Source organism: Phoxinus phoxinus (genome assembly GCF_949152265.1).
Source record: "Phoxinus phoxinus genome assembly, chromosome: 6".
Taxonomy (NCBI): Eukaryota; Metazoa; Chordata; class Actinopteri; order Cypriniformes; family Leuciscidae; genus Phoxinus; species Phoxinus phoxinus.
Window position 1 is genome coordinate 24,713,895 of NC_136881.1, and position 19,543 is coordinate 24,733,437.

The 19,543-nt window shown below is 37.3% G+C and overlaps 1 protein-coding gene across 2 annotated transcripts in view; it reads left to right on the forward strand.

Annotated features, from left to right (window-relative positions):
- The first annotated feature begins 8,348 nt into the window (after nucleotides 1–8,348).
- The window catches only part of nlgn4xa (neuroligin 4 X-linked a), a 105,146-nt gene continuing 93,951 nt past the window's right edge, over nucleotides 8,349–19,543 (forward strand). For both annotated transcript variants that reach the window (XM_079615732.1, XM_079615731.1), the window contains exons 1-2: nucleotides 8,349–8,671; nucleotides 14,616–15,378. In XM_079615732.1, coding sequence (XP_079471858.1) covers nucleotides 14,916–15,378 — 463 coding nt within the window. In that variant the 5' untranslated portion in view covers nucleotides 8,349–8,671; nucleotides 14,616–14,915. The remainder of the gene's footprint in view (nucleotides 8,672–14,615; nucleotides 15,379–19,543) is intronic.

Consider the following 19,543-nt stretch of genomic DNA (forward strand, 5'->3'; position numbering starts at 1 on the left):
AACTTGCCCACAGTCATCTTTGTGGGGACATTTTGTCTCCATAATAACAAAGTTTATTTTGCTGTACTTGTGAGGACATTCCATATGGTTTTTATACTGTACAAACTGTATATTCTATCCCCTTACACTGCCCCTATCCCTAAACCTACCCATCACAGGAAACATTCTGCATTTTTACATTTTTATTTAAAACATAGTTTTTTTTTATGTTTTTTAAGCTATTTGAATTATGAGGATAAAATGTCCTCATAAACCACGTTTAAGTTGAAAATACCAGTGTAATACACATGTCATTATACAAATTTGTGTCCTCATAAATCACATTAACAAGAACACACACACACACACACACACACACACACACACACACACACACACACACACACACACACACACACACACACACACACACACACACACACAGACTGCCCCAGCAAGCAAGCTTGTCAGTGTTACTTCTATCCCCTCCACACTGTGAGATGGAAGGGAAACAGAATGTGAGTCAGAATGCTGTCTGTTGCTCCACAGACCTTCCCCCCAAAATTTCTGTCCTTCAAAGGGCAGATTAGAAGATTCATACTGTGCGCATTTGGAATTATTCCTGAACCCCTAAGACCTCAATGTGTAAATCCAAACCCTGGCACTTGTATGGGTCAAAAAGACACTCTCTGAGCATGTCACATTTTTCTGTCTGTTATGATATTTAGTCCATGGGGTTTCAGCAGTAGCTGCCCCATTGTTCTGATCTGAGACCAGTTTCCTAAGCTCTATAATAACCTTTCAGTCTGGAATCCCCAAGCAACGAGGAGGAGGAGGATGGTCCTGGATAAGATGAAAGGGCAACTTGTACCTAGAGCAACAAAAGACTATAGTCTGTCATGTTCATGAGAGGACAAATATATCATGAGATCAACATCGATGGAAGCCTCACAGTCCTTTTCATTTCCGCTGTGACAGAATTAATTTACTGTATACACTTTTACATTGTCTGGCTAGCTAACATGGCAGGAGACCAGTATAGTTTAAATACCACCGGGGTTCTGATGAATGAGCATTATTGTATTTGTGGAATTCTGGTTTGGCCAAGGTTGATCAGTGCATAGATGACGATAGAATTGGATTTTAAGTCAGCTCTGAATTGCTTTAGTATTTTGTATAGATTAAAGCATTTGTTTAGACTAAATGCATTTGGGTTAGGCATTTATATTAGGTTTTAATGTGTATGGTATACATATAAACAGAACAACAGAGACAAAGGGACCATCTATCCATCCATCCATCCATCCATCCATCCATCCATCCATCCATCCATCCATCCATCATATAAATTTTTATTCAGAAATTACACAATAATTTAATAAAAAAATGACAGCAAACTGTGTTTATAAACGATTTATATTACAAATAATAGTTATATTTAATTGTAATATTATTTTACAATATTGATGTTTTTTTACTGACCCCAAACTTTTACATTTGCATCCGAAAGTGAGAACAGGAGAGTAAAGAACGAGAGAGTGAGAGATTTATTGAGATGCCTTTACCTTGGATTTGCTGAAACCATTTAGCTGGTGTGTCACAGCCCTAGAGCACCTATCACCCTCCGAACAACCTTGTGCTTGACCTGCCACACTTTTTTCTTGCTCCTCCTTCACTGCCTGGTACATCTTGCACCCGTCTGCCTTGTTGTTTTCATCACTTTCTATGGAGCTTCCCATTTAGACTTCAGGCTGTGTCCCACGTACTCTAGGTGATCCATCTCATTGACCTCTTGGTTTCTAATCAGTGAATGCTGTTAATGTTGCATTAGAAGCTGGAGGCCTCCTTGCACGGTCTGCACTTTAGGTCTTTTTCTCTATTGATCTAGTACTTCCATGTATGTATCCATGATGTATTCATGGATGCTTTGCATTCCATCCTTTACTTGACACCATAAATCCTGTCACTTGTTCTTTTCAACTTGTATGCAGCTTCTTGATACTTCAGGTGCAATGCACATTTCTGTCTTAATGTCGACTTCTTTCAGTTATTCTTTTGTTCAGCTTACTACGGTAAGATGACTGGCAGGTCATACAAATTGTTCCTGTAGCTCAAAAAGTAGAGCGGGTCATGGGTTTGACTGCCAGAGAATGCATAAACTGATAAAATGTATAGGTCTATCTTGAATTGCAATGGATAAAATCACTTGACATGTAGTCTTAATCCTATCTATTAGTGAAGATGTACCTGAAGGGTTTCGTGTCTATCCTGATCAGTAACAACCCTAACATCTTGTGAAGTCGTCATTTGGTGATCTTGATTTGGCCTTATAGGATCGTCCTACATGAGTTCCTGATGAAGGTCCGAAGTGTTTTCTTAACCTTATAGTGCCAGGCCTTCAAGGATCTATGTGGCATGAATCACTTGCATGCTTCCCTTAAGTTAATCTGGGCTGAGCTTAATTTGGTTTGTCTGGTTTTGGGGACTTGAGTTCCTGCTCTTGCTCCCATTAGCTGGTGCTTTGAGCCATGTGGTGTCTTTCTCCAGTTCTCTTCAAGACCATTGTTCTTGTGCAGTCAAAGCAATATCAATAATACTGTTCCTTTTATCAAACCATACATTTTCCTCCATCCCAAAAATAGTTCCGACTTTTGCCAAGATATTTTTTTTCTTTATTATTAACGTCATTTGCAGTTATTGCACTGAGAAATGGTGCCTCTGAGTGAAAATAGTTGTAGAGTGTTATGCTTCTTCTGTAAAAGATTTTGTGAGATCAATAACAGGAGTGACATACAAAGTATGATTTGATTAACTTTCTATTTCTGTATTAATGCCTGCTCTTAACCATTAACAATTATAAAATTATATTTTACTGTATAAATGCCTATTATTAACTAATGTTAAGCAGAGATTGATATGAATAACTATGTATTTTATGTATTTAAAAGTTAAATTTGTAGTTGTATTATTTTGATTGCAGCTGTCTAAAGCTACGGAAAATATTCTGTACATTACTTTTATGAAGGGGATATAGTATTGTGAAATCATGATAAATCAATTTTGGACAATATTTTAGAACAATAAAAAGGTTTCTAAAAAAAATCATTTTTTACACTTAAATTAAAATGATCACAGTGAGAAATACAATTATTAAGAAATATAAAAAATATATATTTACTGCTTTGAGGCTCAGCCGAGTTAAACAGCTACATAATACTTTTGCCATGAAGCACTGGATGGAAACCTATTTTTATGTTCACATGCAATCGTTTATGCTTGCACATGTCATACCTGTGAGCGTATGTGTGACTACCATGTGTAGATAATGTTTTTTGTTTTGCCTGGGAGAATAATCTTGCATTTAAGATGCAAGTGTGTTTATGCTTTTGGTGTGAGTGCATGAGTCTCTGTGAGTGTCTTTGTCAGGTATATGGGGATCCAGAATCACCACATCTTTAAGCAGGTCAGTCTCAGAAGCTCCCCTTGAGGAAACCTGAAAGAGTTCTATACCACCTCTAATGATCCAGCACCATTTTTCCAAGAAAGTGGAACGTACTCTCCTGACCTCAAAAAATAAGCAAAAACAAAATCTCAATTATACAACTGGCACAAAATAGCCTACTATATATTCCTTAAAATCAGTCATAATATTAAAATAAAGGCTATTACCAAAATAGTATGTGCACCTTCAAGATAAAGAAGGTAGTTTCGTTCAATAATCTGTTAGCCATCTCCTTTGCCAATGGAAGTTAATATTGTTGTTGCATATTTGCCCGAAGGCAAAAAAATGAGAATGAGAATAGCAAATATTAATGCTTCACTGTGGAAGTGTTACACAAGAATGTTTTATTTATTTTCTTCTGATATGCCTGATTGAACTGTGTCAACAAATTCACACGAGAGTCAGGGAATACAATTTTTATGTCAAAATTGTTAAACATGTAAACTATGATACACAGTTTAAATAGGCATGGAGTTACTTTCTTTCCCAGCCTTTTTTTCTGAACTCATCGCTCATTCACTGACCATCTTTAAATATCTTATTAAATCATCAATGAGCAGATAGACAGACTGATAGAAAAGGAAAGTGTAGTGCAGGGATGCAATTATTCATTCCATTATAAGGAAAGAGGCACTTTTGAACACAAATAATTTCATCAGTCTTTAAATTATTAATGGCTCAGGTCAAACCACATCATCCTTATCCATCAACACGTTCCGTTTTGACATTGATCTTTTCCCCCATTTGCCTTCCGTATCTGTTGCCTCTGAAGGACAGGAACACTCCAGTGCTTATTTTAGCTGCTCTCTGAATATGAAGATCCTTTAGAATTGGACCTCTCAATCTGTCCATCAGCCCTTGAGAGACTGGCAGATGTCACGGAGGATTCATATCAAAGTTTGTGCATGGAAGTGCAATGTGGAGTGCTGATCTGGGAAGATTCAGACCCTGTGGTCAGTGTCTGGGCAAGGATGTTAGGTGTGGGAAAGATTGTATCGTCTGTGTGTCATTTTGCACCTTGCATTGCCCATTTTTAACTCCTTATGCCCATGTGAGTGACTGTGAGGTGATCCATCACACACACCTCACAGTCACAGACATATTATACTTTATTTCATTTTATTAAAAAAGCTTAAACCCCCCCACCCCCACATTTTTCAATTACCCTGATGCAGAGAGCTGTTGAAACCTTATAATGTCGAATGGTGAACAGGACAAGATACAAAAGTGAACCGATGTGATCTTTCATAATAAGGCTGTGACATTTCATCAAATTACATTCTGCTGTCTCATTTTACAATAATGGAATTTTCTTGAAATTGAAACTTGAACATCATCTCATCAAGGCATATCAATGACTTGTCACATAGTTTTTACAATTTACCTCTAGTTAAATTCATAAAGAAAATTGTTGAGGAATTTGTTCTCAGAAAACAAATCTTGTAGAAATGTATCAGGTCAGAGGAAGTTAATAAATGATTATTTATTCATGCACATCAATATTTAACTGCCACATAAATATTCATCGAGACTAAGAATCCGTATTTATCATTTAAAGTAGATGTATTAGAGATCGGGAATAATCTCTCTTGAAATCATACACGAGCACATGCTTAACTTCATCTCTCGCTCAATCATCTTAAAAAAAAAAAGCAAAACAAATGTGTATATAAATATTATACTTTTTTTATTCTACCTATTTTCCTAATGGCCCCATTCAAAACTAAACAATGATATTGTGTATTTAAACTCTCACCCTTGAACCTTTCATAGTTAAATGTTCTCTAACAGTGCACTTTTTTTCTTTATACAACAGCCAAATGTAATACGTAATATCAAATCAATACATACTGTGCTAAATGTCATATACAGAACATAAATTATTAAAGAACAGTCGTCTCAGTCTCTCTCTTACTCTTATTCCTTCTGACAGGCACACTTCAGGTGTAAAAGCTGATATGCCATTCCATACTGCCCATAGCACTTGGCCAGCTCTCAGCAGCCATTGATGCGGGTGTCAAGTCCGATACATCACAGGCTTTCCACTAGAGACGTGGCAATTGTTACGTGACTGCGGGATGTGGCCAGATTAAATGTGTAACTAAGTTCGGGGTCAGCGGGCACTAGACAGATCCCTGCTATTAGACTGAGAGGAGGGAGACAGTGAGGCAAAATGAGCTGCATTGACTCAGTTGCAGCACGAGAAGTGAGAAAATCTGAGAAATGAGAGACGTGGAAAAGTTTCTCAGAGGCTGAATGCTGTTGCTGGGTTACTCAAATGTAATAGTCAGAGAGTGGACGAATGGGCTCGAGCCTCAGCACTGACTTGGAAACTAGAAAGTGTTTTGTCATCACTAAAATCAGATTTATGAACTCCTTCAAAAAAACTAAAAACAAACAATCTGTATATCGTGAAGTTTTTTACTGGTTGTTGTATTGACACAATTTCTTTGAAACGTCTCTTTCAGTCTCAGCCAGAGGCTGGAAATATTTATTTCCTCAGGCTTTCACTGGGGAGACAAAACTATAAAGTATATGGTATATGATTATCGTTTAAAAGTACTGTTTTTTTTTTAACAGATATGAAGAATAGGGAGTAAACAGTGGCAGGGATCTACTCACATTAAACTCGCGTGGGCCCTCGGCTGCCATATGAATCCATTTGTTGCCCTGAGGCAACAAGCTTCATCTGTGCCGGGAGTTTGAACGCCTAGAGAAATAAGCGTCCATGGTCTTTGATCTAAGTCTCTCGTGCGTGATTGTATCTTTGCAATCCGAAGCACTTAGGCACGCTCTGTAATTTATACTATAGCCACAGCACCAAAGTGCATCAGCCATTGGTAATTGTACCTTTTTTACACACATTATATAACGGATGTCATTTTTAATCTAAACATCCAATTACAATCGCAATCAGTAATGATAATAATAATAAAATCATAAAAAGTTGATAAATGAAAAAGCTTGTCTGAGAAATAGAGATAGCTCTCCTGAAAATGACAGTGTTCCTTGTCATCCTAAAAGTTTAACGCCAAACTAATAATATGAAGTCTGGTCATGTAGTAAATGTAATGTACAGTGTATGTTTGCCAGAAAAAGGGATCAGGGTAACAGTTTATTTTAATAGCCCCCTTCAAAAAGTTGACTAAGTAATATTGCACCATGTCAACTAACTGTCTTTAAATATATTAGTAGATTATTAGTAGACTGCCTGCTTAAAATATGCAAACATTTAGTGTAATGGTCATCCAACAGACATTCTACTGACAAAAAATAACTTTTCAACATGTGAACTTATTCCACAAACCCTAACCCCTTATTATACTAAACCTACCCCCTTAACAGTCTACTAATACTCAACTAATACTCTAAAGAGAGTTATTTGACATGTTCAACGTTACTTATAGTTAACAGAATGTTTAAAGGGGACCATCAAAATAAAGTGTAACCGGGATCAGCAATTGTGGCGAGCAGGACGAGGTCGAGGACTCTTTGACAGCGCGTTCCTCCTTCTTCCCGGGTTTCGGCACCAATGTAACGAGGTTTGTTGTTATGGGAAGGAGGAGGCGGGGAATCTGTGAACATTCAAATATTTTAATTCCAAAATAAAACAATTACAAAAACGTAAGTATAAGCCAGCAGCTCCTCGCGGATGACTGCTGGCCACATAAAACAGAAACAACACATCAAATATAGTCAGGCCTGTTCCTCTCTCGATCTCCACAGTCGTCGCTCCTCCTTTTATGCTTCCGCTCCTCCGCGAGAGATACGAGACCGGTGCGTCGCAGGTGTTGTTCATCATTAATCACGCCAACGGTCTCGCGCCGCTCTCTCACGTACCTCGACCTCGTCCTGCTCGCCACAGCAGTTCTGTATGTGAAGGGATTTCTTTTTTGTTTATCTTTAAGATACTCACTATATACTATTTACTGTATGCTTGTATCCAGCCTATCAGACAAGAATATGCGAGCATGCAGGGAGCATGTATTTAGAAAGTTACTGAGTTAAGTATCCATTGTCAGTACAGCTCACAAAGAAATCACTTTCAAACCAAGCAGATTTCCTTTGGTTGACATGGCACATTCGTGAGACCAACATTAACCAGAGGTGAAATCAATGTCGGGAAACTGTCTCCCTGACACGAAAATCACGACAGTGTGGGTTCCTATTGAAATTACTGGATTTGATACAACAAAAACTTGCTGAACTATGGTAAATGGGATTGCACCTTTAGAGTTTTCTCATGCAGAGAATTTTGTGCTTTTAAACAGGATGTTGAAAGTCAGAGCATCTGTAAATTTTCCCACTTCATGGACGTTTGGAGTGGGGTTTCTCTCTACAGGAAGAGAAACATGGAAAACCTAGAGTGGAGCTCGAGCTAAGTGATAACAGAACAGTTTGAGTGGTGGAGGGAAAATATCTGTTCACTGATAAAGTGCACTGTTCCAGACTGCTTTCCAATCTGTACATTGCTTGCCGATATGTATTTTTTAATGCTTGCACTTTTGTAACTTTTTTCATTGGCAAATGAGAAATATACAAAATAAATATAATTGTTTTGTTTGAAAAGTAAACTACATATATTAACTGGTTAAGTGTGGCATCATGACCATACTGCCATGTTGATATCCTCTCATATACACTTTAACATACATTTTAAAATACATCGAAACAACTTAACCACAAACACCCAGCAATTATAAAGGTAATAGCAGCTGTTTAAAGGGTGATAAAGTGAATGCGGCAATCTATTGGTTGTAGGCATTGTAAATTTCATTCAGTGCAGAGAGAGAGAGAGAGAGAGAGAGAGAGAGAGAGAGAGAGAGAGAGAGAGAGAGAGAGAGAGAGACGCCTGGTACAGCCTCGGTCTCTTTCCCTTTAATCTCTTTTTTCAGTCAGTGCTGCCTCTTTCTAAGGAGACAATCAGATTATCTACAATTTACTGTTCCTCCGCAGTGATTTCAACGAATTACCTTAATCTATGTGGGTCATTTACATCAGATATGTTGCCGCGTGTCTGTTGAATAGTCTCCGGTGAGCCACCTCTCTTTCGGACGGCAGCATCACGTTGGATTTTAACAGGGGCAGAACGGAGTTAGATTTTTTTCCCTTGTGTGGCACATACATTTTGACCGTACCTCAGGAAGTCGGGCGGCAGGACAGAAGCCGTACAATGCAGATACTGCAAAGGTAAGACACACGAGCAGCCGTGGAAGTTAAAGTAGCCCATCTCTATTTTTGTGTACACAGTTGAACTGTTTGTCTGACGCCGCGTACACGGTTATTTCCCTCTGCTTCACAGGATTTTTCCCCTCTTTCTCTCGCTCTCTGAAAGCTTCATCCATCCGGACTATGCAACGATTTTGCTTTGAGTGTTTAATTCGCGCCGGCTACACGCGCTGCATGATTTGCATGAAAAAGGCTGACCGTACAACCTGTTTCAGTAGTTTTTTGGGGCAATACATTTTGCCTTTCGATTTTTTCGTCATCGAAATGATAAGTGTGACCAATACAACCCTTATATTCTGCTTTCCGATATTAGTGCTATCCACCTTTAGAGTTAAAAAAAAGCAAGTATACTGCACGAAAGAGTCTTTCATATGCGTCATGGGAAATAGGCAAAATGTACGCACTTTGACAGTCAGCATATGAGGGGAAATGGCTTTAGAAGGGGAATCGTGTGGCAGACCTAACTGTTTCAGTATAACACTACTTACCTGTGGCTAACCAAAGCTCGGTACAGTGAGATGCTTCATGATTGTTTTCCTCACTAGTGCACATCATGCGTGTTAATCACACTCGGCTCTTAAAAATGTGATGGAGATACATCGTTTGAAATTTCGTTTTCTCGAGAGCCATAATATTGTATCAAGCTTTGAAAAAGGCGAGGTTAGACTACTTAAAACGCATAATATAGTCACAATAAAATACAATATCAGGTGTTACTTAAAAATAAAGCACTTGGTGTGCCCAGATTGAAGAAGATTTGGTTTAGAGATATGGTTTTCTTTGTAACTTAACTCTCGCTTAGATTTGCTGTTGGCTACAGACAAACTACATTCTCCTCAAAAAATGCGGTGACTCCGGACTTTCATCACAGGGGCCACTGTTTCAGCCCAAGCTATTCCATTTATGCAGCGGTGAGCCACAAGGTGGTACTGTGGACATCTCCTGCATGCGTGTTTTGGGGATGGAGTGGGCCGCCTCTCGAACATTCGCACTGTACAACATTTTAACCTTCACTTCTGTCAGGATGCGCGGCAACTGCGTGACATCATGTCAGATTGCGGTGAAATAATGTTCATACTTAAGGAAGTGCAAACAGCTTCAGTCATTCTACCCGAAATAATTAACTTTAGGTAGGGCTATGTAATTGTGTCCCTAGACCTGAATTATTTGACCTGTAACTACTAATACAAGTTTAAAACAATTTTTTGTTGTTGTTGAAATTGTTGTATAGGCCAACAATTTACCACGTGTGGCAACTTTCTTTGTAGTAGGCCTACATGCACTTAAAAATGCACCATTTTCGGCTACTTTGCTCTTGTTGTATTATGGGATATGTTTTATTCTGTTTTGGGCAGGTATATATTGCAGGTTTTGGTTGTATAATAGGATGCTGATTGAAAGAGGCATGGACTGATCATGAGCTTGAGAACCTTTTTTGTTTTGTTTTTCACTGTTGATTTAAATAAGCTAGCCTACACACAAATAGAATGTGATGAAGCTACATTTGAGTGTTTATTCACATTAATTGAATATATATTTCAATTTAAAAATAGGCGGCTGCTTTTAAGAGCAATATTTATTCTGGTCCTAGTCATTTAGAGGTGCAGTTCAGTATACATTCCTATTTCTCTCTCAGTAGCTCATAGGATCAGTGGTTTGCCTTTGAATACATTTTCTCTCTCTCTCTCTCTCTCTCTCTCTCTCTTTGCTTACTGGGGTTCCTGTCCACACTCAGTCAACTGACAGAAAGATAGAAAGAGAGAATACAGCTTGAGAAAACAAATTCCAGCTGACTGCTAGTCCAGACGCCATGTTGAATAAGTCATAGCAGGTGCATTTGCAGCGGAATCGCACCACGTTTATCCGAAGTTCACCCAAAGGTCACAGCGTTTTTTATGCTTTATTTCTTGGTCTATCGTTTGAACCGAATCAATACTATCTCCTTTGCATCATGAGTCACTCTTTGAACAGTGCAATTGTTAGAGCCTCCTTCAAGTAGATCATTTATTATAATTAAAATGCAGAGAGAGACCCGGCACCTTCATTGAGATTCGCGTGAGTTATCTTCAGTGATCACACAGGCAGTGATTCTATTTTCTCTCCTTTTATTCTCCTTGGTGTCATTTCTTCCTTCTTTTTATTTTTTAAATTCCAACAAATCACCTTTATCTGTAACTTAGACAGATGTGGCCGTGGGGAAAATTATGAATTTAAAATTGTATGCATTTAATACTAGAACATGGGAGAGGTTTTTATCATTAGGCCTAGTCAATTAAGAACATCACTAAACTGGTTGAATATTTTTAAATGTAAATTTACAGTATTTATTAATTTACTTACATTACCATTTAAAAATATATATCACATTTCCTTGATGACATTGAAGGAAGAGTTCACCCCAAATGAAACAATTTTTTTCATGCTCAAAAATGTGATGACTTTCTTTCTTCTGTGGAGCATAATTGAAATATGTCACTGAGTGTTGTTATTATTATTATTATTTCCACCAGACAATGAGGTCCAATGTTGTTTTGGACCCCAATGACACTTTTATTGTGTGGACAAACACTCTTCATACAGGTCTTGAACAATGAGTGTGAGTAAACCGAAGGAACTTTTCCTTTTGGTTGAACTATCCCTTTGGGCTGATAGCCAGTAGAGACACATCTATTCTTTGAACTTGTTTGTTGCAATAGGGTATTTTGGCAGAAAGTGCCTCCAAACTGAGCCTCTTGAATTTAAGCATTGCTTGAGGATGTAGCAATATTGGCGTAAAGTTATTGAATAAATCCCTCTTGGCTGATCTAGCTTGGACACCAGACGAAGAGCGCATACAAACTGGTGGATGTTACATGGCTTTTTGTCTGCGTTGTAAATTAAATTGCCGGCCAGACATTCAGACCCATCTGCTTCGGAGGACAAATATGTACGTGAAATGTTTTCTGAAATGCCCAACTCAATGTCAGGATATTTGATGATCAACGGCAAAGAAAACAAGGGCTTTTAAATAAGTAGGACTATAGATCAACAAAGGCCTCTTAATGGATAATGCTGCCTTAATTCTTAATTGTTTACCAGTCTATTCAAATGTGATTTATTTTTTTAGAACACTTTCCTTTTTTGTTTCTCTTCATAATGAAGCCACTGCAGCATGTACAACACAAGCCTTGATGTCTGGGCTAAATTATGGTTTTAATTAAAAATAAAATAAAAATAGAGTGGACTTCAAACCCCAAGGTGTCAAGAGATGGGTCTTTCTCAGACCACCAATAAAGATATTTTAAAGCATGTCATGTGTAATGTGTACAGGGACTCAATCCTTATGAAATTCTTACTCCTTCATTAGATTCTGCCTTAGAGGAATATCACCTTTCAAATGCTCTTAAATCCCCATAAATGTTAAGCAGAATAATATTTTACCGTCATTTACCATGTCAGGGGATGTTTTCTGCATTGCATAAAGGAGATAATGCTTCTTTGTTGTTTGTTTTCTTGTGCTTTCATGTTTTCTCTTGTGACTGTCAGTGCTTTAAAACATCCTGCTGTTGTAAAGCGCTCTGTTATGAAGTGGAGAAGTAGAGATAACCCTAATCCTTTTGTAATTTAGCATTGCTCAACACCAATTTAAGTTAATGTGACTGTCTCAATGAGTCTATTATATCATCACTGCTTCGTTCGCACAATTAACTTTCCATGGGTTATACTATCTACTATCTGATCTCTGCTGAAATTGCTTTTTGATATGAGGAAATAAAAAAAGTTATATCAATCAATCTTAGATTCTTGAAGAATTATTTAGAAAGGCTTTGAAAATTACAATGTAGATAACGCTCGGTGTGACATCTGTTGAACACACCATATTTTGAAGCTGTTGGCAAAATGACGCCTTTTTATATGTGGAGGATTTCAATTTAAATAAGAGGTACTGATCCAAGAACAATCTCATAAGAAGCTTCCCCACTCCGGTTTCACTGACAGAGCTATTAATGGAGGGATCAGAGCGAACGAAAGAGTTCATCACTTGTAGTTTTACTCAGGACTTAAGTCATTAAAGTTTCCCTCCAGAGGCTCCAAGGAGTCCAGCTCAGTAATTTGAGGCAAATGTGCATGAACAATCCATAAGATGATCTTGAACCTTATATAAAGCTAAACAAATCAGAGCTGTGTTGTGTGTTGTACAACTGTGTTGAGGTTCAAGAGTATCAAAAGCACCAACTGATGAGGATCTTCTCAATTCTTTTCACACCCACTCTCTTCCTCTTTCTTGTATCTGGATGAAATGCATAGAGCGTTCATTATTCAAATTCTCTCGCAGGGTAGCATTTCTTGCGCATAATCTGCTCTCAGCTTTGTGCGCTTCTTCTGTTTGTTCATTCAGGTGGAAAGATTATCTTTTTTTTCAGACAATAAATGTGATGCAGACATACCGTTTTACTATTCGCATATATTTAAATCAGTGGCAAATTTGTATTCACATCTACTCCAATATGTCTCTAAGGAAATTTCTTTTGAATGCTTTTTGATTTATTCCAGAGGATCTTCCTGGAAAGATTCCTGAAAACACCGTGACCTTTAGTGTTTCCACGGCAAGAGGCGTCTCAAACCAATGTCTTTCGTGTCATTTATTTTTCTGTAATCCTGTACGAATGGTTTCCTATTGCTAAATTCCCAAATTTGTACTTGAACAACATATCAGAGTCAAAGGATAATGGATAAATCTGTTTAGATTTGTGTAGATGACTCAGCCAGAGAGATGATGAATTCTACTCTCTGAGCATGCTCATTGCCTTTATATATCAGGCTATTATTGATGGTGATTCTGAAGAGTATTCTGTAGCTCAACCAGCTGAGCATGGTGGTAGTGCAATGCAAATGTCATGGGTATCCCAGGAAATGCCTGGACTGATAACATGTTTGCTTTGAATGCAATGTAAGTTGCTTTGGATAAATGTTTCTTTCAAATACATAAATGTAAATATGACAAAAAACTGCACGCATCCCTATTTCAGGATTTGGAATTTCAGAATGAAAACTAATAGCATTCATCATTACTGGATCAAGCGATCAAAATACTTTAAAGTCTTAGATTGGTCTTTCCATTAAATTGATAGTTCACCCCAAAATTGATTCACCCTCAAGTTGTTCCAAACCTGTATGACTTTCCTTTTTTTTCTGCTGAACACAAAAGAAGATATTTAAAAAATATTTTTTTTACAAAACAGTTGATGGGCCCCATTGACTTCCATAGTATGGGGAAACAAAGTTATGGAAGTCAATTGGGGCCCATAAACTGTTTGGTTACCAACATTCTTCAAAATATCTTCTTTTGTGTTCAGCCGAAGAAGAACAAAATCATACAGGTTTGGAACAACTTTGCATTTTTGGGTGAACTATCTATTTAAGTATGAGAAGAATAATAGTGTATAGATTGGACAGAATTGTAGTTAAAAAAACACAACTGCTTAATCATACAGCATGTTTCAGTCGCAGATAGACAGTTTCTAGGCAAATAGATCAATATATTCCAAGCATACGTTTTCAGTACAACTAACCTCATACATAAATGGATATAATATATTTTGTGTTTACGCAACAATGCAATGCTAACAGTTATTTGAGCCTATCAATTTACCAGACCACTTACTTTATAAATCGTGGCCCAGTCAATGGAAACGTAGAGTCATATTTCATTGTTTGAATCTAGAGTATAATGAAGTCTAAGTGTTAGCATTTATTTGTTATTTGAGTCTATTCATGCATTTTTCCCCCTCTTTTTAGTGCAAGGTTACCTTGGCATCTCCGATGCTTAATGCAAAGCATACACATTAATAAAGGAAATGGAATTCCTTTGTTTTTGTTTATGACAATGAATGAAAATTTACGGGCTGTTCTTTCTTTCCCACAGGCAAACCAATAAAGGAGGAATTGAAAGGAGGGAGTAATTACACCAGAGGACAGCTCAGGGAAAACGAGCCACATTTTGTTTCTCGCCAAAAGGATAGCAGTTAAAGAACGACAGAAATACAACTGAGATCCAGAATCGCCCTCATGGCTAGGGGTAATGCCGTGATTGTTGATTTGATTGGTGGGAGTGCTGTCAATCATCTGTCCGTTGCAGCCTGAAGGCAGGTTTCACCTTGGCTGTGGGAGAAGGGAGGAGTGGAGGACTGTGAATTCAAATAACTCTGCCAACCGCAGCTGGACCATGTCACGGCTCAGAGGAACTCCATGGATAACACTCACCATGGTTCGTCCGCTGGCTACTCTCCGCCTTTTTTCCTGGATTGTGCTTGCGGCTGCTTGGCTAGCCATTGCACAGGGCCAGCAGCAACCTATTGTCACAACAAACTACGGCAAGCTAAGAGGCTTGAAAACATCTCTGCCCAATGAGATTTTAGGGCCTGTGGAACAGTATCTGGGGATTCCCTATGCCCTCCCGCCCACAGGGGAGAGAAGGTTTCAACCCCCTGAGCCCCCCATGTCCTGGCCTGGGATTCGAAATGCCACACAGTTTGCTCCCGTTTGTCCTCAGTTTCTGGAAGATCGGTTTTTACTCAATGATATGTTACCTGTATGGTTCACCGCCAACTTGGATACCGTTGTTACCTACGTACAAGATCAAAGCGAAGACTGCCTATACTTAAACATTTATGTTCCCACCGAGGATGGTATGTAATTTCATTACCATAACATAATGTGATGATGAATGTCTTTAATGTTTTCTTCTCAACAAGTTTCATCAATGTTTGTTTGCTAATTAGGTTGTAGATATTACATCTTTTTAGTTGTGATAGATCATCTCGGTTGTTTTACAGCACTGTCTGTTTAGTTAGCATCATCACAATGCGACCTTTGAAGATTTTCCAAACTCAGCAAGTTGAGAATTCCCAAATGGCTTTTTGCGTGTTTGTTGCTGAAACTCTGAAATTAGATTTGACCTTTTTTTTGTAAGAGACCCCATCACATTTAGGTTATTGAGCAAGCTCATGACAATTCAAAGTAAAAAAAAAAAATCCCCTCAAAATCTGGCTATAGTATAAAATTGTATTTCTTTTGGGAATCATTTTTTGAATACAATTTTAATTTAAAGTGATGTTATATAAATTTAAATTATTTTAATAATTTACAGATAGCACTCAATTGTTTGCCTATATGCTTCAGCTGCATGATGGTGAGTTACATTTAGATTGAACACTAGATTGACAGATTCAAAATCTAAGAAACGGGATTAACTTGCAACTGAACTGGTTGCATAACAACAAATGTACTTTTCTGGAATTTAATTTACTTATATATATACTTTTTTTTATAACATCATCATGATAAGATATTTAGCCAGGGATATGATTAGTTAGTCATTTTGGGTGAGGATAGGGAAGCTATGAAGCTATGAATCTTGCTCTATATTACATAATGCTTTTTAACTTTATTTATAAATATTATAAACAGAAGTATGTATTGGAACCTGAATTCGTGAATCTATTTTGAAATGTGGAATAACTGGAATAATTAGGAATATTATCCATGATTCATGGATAATGATTCATTATCCATGATCACCTGAAATCAAAGTTACTATATTCCTATGTATTCATGACTGTTGGAATGCAGTACATTTCCAACAGAGTGTGTCAGAAAATTGTGACATCTCACAGTTGTCCTTTAAAAAAGTCCCTCATGTGATGTTGAAATTCAATCCTCCTTTGTGTCATACTGAAGATGGTCATCCCCTGTTAGCTTTCAAACGCTTACCGCCCATTATGCCTCGGCTCTCCAAATTGCCCTTTTCAAATCCTGTGTAATATGGGAACATCCTGGTATTTTTGACTCAAAGAGGGACTTTCTCTGAAATTGTGCCACTGTTGAAAGAGGATGACAGATATATATAAAAAAGCCCTTTTGTGCCATAAAAAAACATGATGTTCAGGGCTAGAATGGGAAAACCCGGATCACCTCTTCCTGATCTGCAGAAAACAGGTTAGAGACATAAATTCTCTGTTTTAGTTTCCTGCATCTTTTGTTAGCTAGAGACGCACAAAAGAGACTGCAGTCTGTTAGTGACGGAGTCAGCTTTATCTCTCAGTGTTACGAGTGAAGGCTGTGGAGGTGGCATCCTGTTCTGTTGTGAATTAATCACAATAAATGCCTCAGCCTGAAGGGACGGTCTTGGTGAAGAGACAATGCAGGCTCCCTTCCACTCTTTAATTGGGAATGGACTATTGGACTATTCAAAAAACCCATTCAGAGAAAAGGAAAGACGTTGAAAAGAGGCAGTCACGACAAATCAGTGCTTGTTACCCTCGTTGTTTATCTCAATGGGTGGACTTCTTTAACCTAACATCTGAAATCCAGTCTTGTTTTAAAGGTAATTGAGATCTACATGTAGATTGCAAATGGGTAACTGACACCTATGATCATGTACTGTAATTAATCCCACTCCCAGCTGTTACACAGCCTTTCAGCCTATACATTATATGACCAGACAATTATATGCCAGACAATAATTGACACAATTTTTACTCTTGCGGATACTTGTACATTATGTATTAATTGTAATTAATTAATTTAAATATATATTTTGGGATTAAACAACAACAACAAAAAACACATGAAACAATTATAAAGTAAAACAATTATAATAGCAATATACAGCCAGTCTTAGTCTTATGTCCTATACTTGACATGAATGTGCAAAACTTGATTCCATCCTTTGAGAATGTTCCAAAAAACTTCAGAGCAACAAAATCTGACCTTTTTTTACCAAAGAGTTCAAATTTTGGCAAAAGTGCTTATTTGATAAGAAGTGAAGTATCATAAGTATTTCTTATTTATATAAAGCCGTAACATATATTTATATTTATTTATTTTTTGATTGCAAAACTTTGTTCACCTTGAAGTTGTTTTTTGAATCCTAGACTTTCAATTTCATCTCATTCTCTTTCACGCCACTAAATATATCTCGGAATACATCTCTGAAACTGCTGATCTCCTGGGATTGTCACACACAACAGTCTCTAGAGTTTTGAGAGTACGGAAAAGAAAGGAAGAAAGAGAAACATCAGATGAGCAGCAGTTGGTGGTGATGATGGTGAAATTGCTTCGTTAATGAGAGGGTTTGGAGGAGAATGGCTAGACCGGTTCAAGCTGTCAGGAAGGTGGCAATAACTAAAATAACAAGGTATTACAACAGTGCTATTCCGAAAAACATCTCTGAATGCACACTTTGAACCTTTAACTGGTTGGCGCGCAACAGCAGGCAAACACAATATGTTCCTCTGTCAGCCAAGAACAGGAGGCTGAAGCTACAGTGGGCATATGCTTGCCAAACTGGACATTAGATGATTGAAAAAAAAAAACCTCCATCCCTTTGTCTGATGAATCATGCTTTCTGATGCGATGCAGATGGTAGAGTCAGAATTTGGTTAACCACATGAATCCATGGATCCATCCTGCTTTTTATCAACTGCTGCTGGTGGTTAAATGACATGGGGAATATTTTTTTTTGGCACACTTTGAGGTCCCTTAATGTAATTTGAGCATCATTTATTCCACATTCAACCTGCTGTGATCTGCAACCTTGTTGACTGTGTGCATCTCTTTACGGCAAGAGTCTACCCATTTTCTGAGTCCCCAGCAGGATAACATGCCATGTCACAAAGACTGGTGATGTCATTGAGTTTAGTGTACAATGGTCTCCTGGGAACGCCATGAATGTGAAGCTGATGAATTTGGATCGAATGTGTGATGCTCTCATGTCAGTTTGGACCATAATCTCAGATTGTTGAATCCATTCCATGAAAGGTTCACCTAATAATGCGGCCAATGTGAACAATATAATTAATATGCCTCTAATTGTGATTGCTGTCTTATTTGAAATTAGTTGAGGATCTAAAACATGAATGAAATCACATTTAGCAACATTATATTTTTTAAGGTGAATCTTTGGGGTACCTGTAATACAATCACACATGATCATCTCTCATTTTGCGCCCCCACTGTGGCTATTCATTTGTTGCTGTCAATCACCTCTGAATAATTGGCCATTTCTTTTGGTTAATGTGTTTTGTGTGAAACCTTTATTTGAGCTGTGGGGATAGTATCGACCGCTGGGTAATGATGAGATGTCCTTTAATGTTCAGCCAAAAAAAAAGTGTTCAAAGCTAGTTTAACTTGGTTCTTCATATTCTTCAGGTTGAATTATTAATGAATAAAATGTAATGAGCTTCTGAACTAAGGGATTAATAAATGTGCTTCGTACATGCTAAAAATACAGATTCAACCTGTGCTTAGGAGAAGAAGAAAAAGTAGATGAATACACTACAGGATGATTTGCAAGTGACAAACCTGTGCATACAGGGGTGGAGGGTATCCCTGTGAATTATTTCAACACTCTTCCTGAACACATTCCTGTTTTATTAATTATTAATTAGTTGTGTTATAAATAAAGATAGTTTTTTTTAACAATAAAAGGTTACTGCATTGAATTTAAATGTGTAGTTACATAGCAATTGAAGTATACAAATATATATAAAACAATACAGATATATCTCAATAACACCAAATTATGTAAATTATATATATATATTTAATTCTTAATTTTTTCTATATATTATGATATTTACATGTGAAATACAGTTAAATAATTTTAATAGTGTAATATCAAACTACAATGTCATACAATTCCAAACTAAAACCATAAAATAGAATTCCAAAAATAACATTCCATTACTTGTTCTATATAACAATTGCATCATGCATAATCCGTTGTGCCATGTTTCCAAATGTAATTTCATTCATGTTTTAAATCCTCAACAAATTTCAATTAGACAGCAT